This window comes from Mus caroli, unplaced genomic scaffold (genome assembly GCF_978045245.1).
Source record: "Mus caroli unplaced genomic scaffold, Mus_caroli_1 scaffold_1, whole genome shotgun sequence".
In the NCBI taxonomy this organism is placed as follows: Eukaryota; Metazoa; Chordata; class Mammalia; order Rodentia; family Muridae; genus Mus; species Mus caroli.
Genome location: NW_028227256.1, coordinates 169,173,094 through 169,179,985, shown reverse-complemented (window position 1 = coordinate 169,179,985; position 6,892 = coordinate 169,173,094). Strand labels below are relative to the sequence as shown.

At 37.8% G+C, this 6,892-nt stretch overlaps 1 protein-coding gene across 1 annotated transcript; it reads left to right on the top strand.

Moving 5' to 3' along the window:
• Positions 1 to 210: 210 nt before the first annotated feature.
• LOC110302703 (DNA-directed RNA polymerases I, II, and III subunit RPABC4) lies at positions 211 to 586 on the top strand. Its single transcript, XM_021173477.3, has one exon. The coding sequence runs from the start codon at positions 239 to 241 to the stop codon at positions 413 to 415; it is 177 nt and encodes a 58-aa protein (XP_021029136.1). The 5' UTR covers positions 211 to 238; the 3' UTR covers positions 416 to 586.
• Positions 587 to 6,892: the final 6,306 nt, after the last annotated feature.

Sequence of the window (6,892 nt, the reverse complement as noted above, 5' to 3'; positions counted from 1 at the left end):
AAGGCTAAGGCAGACTCATGAAGAAATGTTTCACTGAAGCAGACACAGGGGAGACGATGTTCTGCTAAAGCACGCATGTGAAAGGACATGTGATGAAAGATGATTTGCTAATGACACACATGTATTGGTCTGACCTACATTGCATAGTTGAGCTGCATTTGTCTGGACTCCATAGAGAGAAATGCACCAAAAAACTTTTGGTGGAGGGACGCTTCTTCCAGCTGTGGAGGCACTAACAATGGACGCTCAGAAAGATGTTCAACCACCAAAGCAGCAGCCAATGATATATATTTGTGGAGAGTGTCACACTGAAAATGAGATAAAGTCCAGGGATCCAATCAGATGCAGAGAATGTGGATACAGAATAATGTACAAGAAAAGGACTAAAAGATTGGTGGTTTTTGATGCTCGATGAAATGGGGGAGTTCAGAAGTGTCTTCATTCATACATTTGCCTCATTGACGTTTCTCTTTAATGTATAGCATTTGGCTTAGTGTACTTAATGACTACAACTGTATGCCTATGATTTCATTTAGAAATACAATTGTATTTTAATACTTTGTATAAAGGAAATTTTGGTTCAATATATGGCTTAATTTATTGTTCTTGTAATTCCTCACACAGTGAAGATTAAAAGTGTTTCCCCCCCCCAAAAAAAAACAAAAAAAAAATTTTTGGTGGCATATTGCAGTTTCATGCTGCTTCCACTGGCTTGGGCTGATTGGATGCACGTGCTGAGGATGTTTGGAGGGTAAAAACAGGACTCAATGAACAGTGGCAGAGACAGAGGTTGGCTTGCTCTTATAGCTATCTGTGAAACACTTATGGATCAACAGAAAAACTTACTTCTCATGTAAATAGTGGAGGCTATGCTCCAAGTTAACTCTGCTGGCTGATTTTTAGCTGAGTTGGGCATGATGGTGCATGCCTTTAATCCTAGCACTTGGGAGGCAGAGGCAGGGGTATTTCTGAGTTTGAGGCCAGCCTGGTCTACAAAGTGAGTTCCAGGACAGCCAGGGCTATACAGAGAAATCCTGTCTCAAAAAACCAGGAAAAAAAAAAGATTTTTTTTTTTTTAGCTATCTTCATAATAGGAATCTCCAATATTGGATTTATTTCTAGACCAGTCCATGATTGAGTCAAAATAACTGGTCACATTAAAGGAAAGAGAAGAGTCATTGTAACTCCTCCTTTTGATTAATTTTTCTACATCAGCTTCCACAGTCTGTATGTTCTCTGTCCCACAAGGTTAAAAACCTTGAAGCAAGGCAGCTTAGCTTGTCTAATCTGGGACATAGGCAAGCAAAGGTGGGTCAAGAACGTACACCCAATACAGCTTTCCTGTCACCATTGTCAGGGCACTCAGCAAGCTCACAGGTCAGCATTAGCCTTTTGTGTCAGCTTGTCACACCAATCACTCTGGAGCTAACAAGTTCTTGCAGCATTCGGTGGAACACAAACACAAACATGGCCTCTTCCCCATATTAAATACCTGATCAGGATCATGCCATATGCCAATAAGTGGATCCTTCCACCTCACCTGGGCGTGAGTATGCCTAGTTGTAGGATACTATAAGGCATTCAGCACGGAGTTCTTTGGCATCCAAATTTAAAAATTTTAAAACTAAAAAGCATGATTTAAATAATGTGCTCGGGGATATAATTCCCACCTATTTGTTTTTTAAGAAGATAAAGTTTTAAAGTTCCATGATACCTTGTCCTTGAGAATTATTAAAAACACCAGTAACATGGGTAACATTAAATTGTTGACAAAACATCTCAAATGCTTGACTGTAATAGCCAGTTCCAATATCTGTTTTAATCTGACTTGGACAACCAAGCATAAAAAAAAATTAACATAGGCAATGACTAATTACATTTTTAGTTGCTTTTCCTGTTAAAGCAGTCACAACTAGAAAGCCTGAAAAGGTATCAATAGTCACATGTGCATATTTTTATTTTTCTAAAGTCAGAAATATGAGTATCTGTAGTGGCTATTCCTGGTTGTCATCTTGACTATATCTGGAATGAACTACAATCCAGAATTGGAAGGCTCACCAGTGACCCTAATCCGGAAGTTGGGAGATAGAAGTTTCTGACCTGGATCTTGGTATGGAGATCTTGAGTCTTAGTACCTATGGATTCCAGAACATTAAGACAGGGAGATCTCTGAGTTCAAGGTCATCTGGGATTAAAGGTGTGGTGGCACATACCTTTAATCTGGGCTACACCTTCTGCTGGAGACCATATAAGGACATTGGAAGAAGAAAGGCTCTCTCTCTCTCTCTCTCTCTCTCTCTCTCCTTTGCCTGCTTGCTGTGCAGGAGTGACTCCATTCACAGCTGCTACTGACCATTGTTGGGAGTTGGACTGCAGATTGTAAGTCATCAATAAATTCCTTTTATAATAAATATATATATATACTACCTATAAGTTCTGTGACTCTTGAGAACCCTGACTAATACAGTATCCATTTGCAATAATTAAGTATAAGTCCTCAAGATTTAACACCATTTTGTGGAACAGGTAAACAAGTCTTTACATGCACATTCTCTAAAAATACCAAATTATTATCTCAAGCCATTACTATTTTAATGGTGTAAAGAATGAGATTATATGGCAAATTATTCTTGTATAAGGCCTATAATCTGCCTGGGATATAAATCTAGTGTGGCATTGCCTTAAGAGATCTTGTCCAGGCAATCTCAAATGAGTTCTTAAATGTCCAAAGACAGTCCTTTAAAAAAGAACAATATTTTTTCTTAACTTAAGTTGTATAATTGCAATTTTGAGAATTAGCAGTATCTAAAAATGGAACAATTTCAAGAAATTGTAAGTCCTGATATATATATATATATATATATATACACACACACACATATATATACATATATATACATACATATATATACACACACACACACATATATATGACTATTAGAATGCAAATTAAAGCTTGATTTTTCAACATTTCAAAACATTGGCTACAACACACAATTCAATTATCTGTGCTGAAGCAGAAGGAAACTCAAAAGAATAAACATGTGATCCAATCACATATACTTCTCTCCCATAGAAGGGCTGTTTTTAAACACAGTAGATATATTCTTTATGGGATTCATGAATGCATAAATTTACAGAAAATACAAAAGCATGCATAGAAACAATTTTTAAAAACTTATTGCCGGGCGTGGTGGAGCATGCCTTTAATCCCAGCACTTGGGAGGCAGAGGCAGGCGGATCTCTGAGTTCGAGGCCAGCCTGGTCTACAGAGTGAGTTCCAGGATAGCCGGTCTACACAGAGAAACCCTGTCTCGAAAAAAAAAAAAAAAAAAAACCTTATCATTTGGATAATGATTATTAATTTTACCCAAAAAGTTTGTTATGCAATAGGCCAAATATCAATGTTCTGCAATAACCAATTTAATTGCTGTTCAAAACAAGGAACAGACACCTTGTCAGGTTTGTTTGTTTGTTTTGGGTGTTTTTGTTTTGTTTTTCAAGACAGGGTTTCTCTGTATAGCTCTGGCTGTCCAGCAACTCACTCTGTAGACCAGGCTGGCCTCAAATTCAGAAATCCACCTGTCTCTGCCTCCCAAGTGCTGGGATTAAAGGCATGCACCATCACTGCCCGGCCACTTGTCAGGTTTTTAAGACATATTTGTTCCTAAAATACCTTCATGAATTTATCTTACAATTCTTTATTAACACCACAACAGCTTCATAATAGGATGTTAAAACTTTACTTGGAGTTGAAGAAAGATGATTCTACATTAATGTTCTTTCTCTTTTGCCAAAGAATTGCTGTGGGCACACTGAGTAACAGTAACTAGAATACACAGGTAATATTTGATTACTACTGATTACAATTGATAACAATTGATTACAGAAGCTTCCTCTACTTTCTGCAAAGCCTTTTGTTTTTCACCAGTTAATTTGCATCTCCAACAAAGGCCTAAGTCCTCCAGTGGTGAGCTTAAGGTCAGGTCTTAGCCAATTAACTTCTGGAAGCTTTTGAAAATAATTTTGAGGCAAGCAAATCATCTTTTCTTTCTTAAATCTTCTGTAGCACAATTTTTCTAGGATATAACTAAGACCCTAAATATTAAAAAAGATATTGCCTCTGAATCTTTTCTGGAGCAACAGCTACTCCCCAAAACTTTAAACTTCACTGTGTAAGAGCAAAGATATGTAGTAAATTTCTCTTCAGAGGCATTAGCTAACAAAATACTTTCCACATAAGAAACAATATACAGCCGGGTGTGGTGGTGCACGCCTTTAATCCCAGCACTTGGGAGGCAGAGGCAGGCGGATTTCTGAGTTCGAGGCCAGCCTGGTCTACAGAGTGAGTTCCACGACAGCCAGGACTACACAGAGAAACCCTGTCTCAAAAGACCAAAAAAAAAAAAAAAAAAAAAGAGTCCAGTTTCTGCACAAAGATGTATTTATCTAGATAAGTCTGTCTTTGCTTTGTATGACTGGATGGCTGAAGTGAGCTACATTAGCACTCTCATAAGATAATTACTCCTGTAATCATCCTAACTACAATATATGGGTAAGTTAAAAATCTTAAACTTGCGATCAAACTGCAAACTGAAATCAATGGAACACTGGCCATTTTAACCACAATTTTTAAGTTTCTTTTGCAATATTAGAATATATCCATAACTTTTAGAAAGCAAAACCCAATTTTAAACAATTTATTCTTTAAAATCAATATCAGAAACATCATTTTCACATTACTAAGTTTGACAGTCAATTCGTATATGTGAATGCATGACAGTGAAACTTTTTTTAGCAATTTCTGTCTAATACTTCCAACAATCTTTTTTTTTTAAAAGATTTATTTATTTATTTATTTATTTAATGTAAGTACACTGTAGCTGTCTTCAGACACTCCAGAAGAGGGAGTCAGATCTTGTTACAGATGGTTGTGAGCCACCATGTGGTTGCTGGGATTTGAACTCCAGACCTTCGGAAGAGCAGTCGGGTGCTCTTACCCACTGAGCCATCTCACCAGCCCCCGACACTTTTTTTAAAAAGATTTATTTTTCATTATACATAAGTATACTGCAGCTGACTCTGAAGAGTACGTGTCAGATCTCATTACGGGTGGTTGTGAGCCTCCATGTGATTGCTGGGATTTGAACTGAGGACCTTTGGAAGAGCAGTCAGTTCTCTTAATCATTGAGCCATTTCGCCAGCCCCCAACAGTACAATTTTTAATGCTTCATTAAAGAGACATTGTTTTAAATCTTGTCTCTTATAAGTCTAGTTCCTAGGATAAGAATTACATAAAATATTATCCCGGTTAGAAGTATCCTTAGAGCCCTAGTTTCCTAGGCTGGTTGATGCCTCGAGCTGTTGTTTTAAAATGACTCCTACCCTGAGTTACCAGTTTTAAGCTAACTTTCTTGTTACCAATGTTACAACTTTTTAATCATACCCAATAACTTATAAGTCAATACTCTATGATCAAGACATGCAGAGAATATTTATACCTTTAAGACCAGTCAGAAACCAAATGAAGCAGCTACTCAAATCTTATAAATTTAGACCAATCAAAGAATTTTGACTAGCTATAATTTCGAGATAAAAAGCACTTTGTCATTTGCTGAACCCAATAATCACAATTGCAGAGATTTTTCTAGGAAAAAAAACAACTATCACTTTATTTGCCTTAAAACTAAGAAGCTGCAGACTCTTTTTGTTTGTTTGTTTGTTTTTGTTTTTATTTTTTTGAGACAGGGTTTCTCTGTGTAGCCCTGGCTGTCCTGGAACTCACTCTGTAGACCAGGCTGGCCTCGAACTCAGAAATCCGCCTGTCTCTGCCTCCCAAGTGCTGGGATTAAAGGTGTGAACTTCAGCCTCATTTTTAAAAACAGCTTTTCAGCAGGACCTATCCTGCTGTGCTTGACTACTGGCTAAGGTTCAGTACAACTTTAATCAGCCTCCACTGTACAAACTGAGACTGAATCAAGAGATGGATAGCCAGCAGATAAAGTTTTAACCATTTTTTCTTTTCAACATGAAACATAGAACAGTCATTCAGACAACAAAGCAAAAACAGAGACAAATTGACATGTGGACAGATTGGTGCACCAAACACAGACAATACAGAGAGGGTAGAGAACTTGATGTAACCAGAACTAAGAGTGTCTCCTGTAGGGGCCAGAGAGAAAGCAGGACGTCTCCCAATTTCCCTCTGTCCCTGGGAGAGAAATCCATTTTCCTTCTCTCTCTCTCTCTCTCTCATATCATTTCCCTTGTTTTGTTTTTTCTTTTACTCTTTTTTTAAATTTAATTTTATTATTTTTTTATATTTTATTAGATAATTTCTTTATTTACATTTCAAATGCTATCCAGAAAGTTTCCTATACCCTCCCCCCTTAATTTTTTTTTATTTTATTATTTTAAGCCCTACTCCTCCTGCCTGATGCAGTTCTTGACAGAGAACAAATGCCTGTTTAGAATTTTCCAGTCTCGCCGGGCGTGGTGGCGCACGCCTTTAATCCCAGCACTCGGGAGGCAGAGGCAGGTGGATTTCTGAGTTCGAGGCAAGCCTGGTCTACAAAGTGAGCTCCAGGACAGCCAGGGCTATACAGAGAAACCCTGTCTCGTAAAACCAAAAAAAAAAAAAAAAAAAAAATAGAATTTTCCAGTCCCATTTTCCACTGTCAACCCCTAAGTGATATCAGTCTAGCCTTCAATTCTTAAGATCAACAGCCTTCAAAAGATGACATTTGTAGCATTAACATTAATGCTGTATGTTGCTTACCGTGCAGGGACACATCTTCTATTTTCTGTCGAGCCCCACCAAGACACTGTAACCCCTGTCCTTTCTGCTTTCAGGGCACTCATCAGGTGCCACCTGGGGCCAGGGATTACTGGG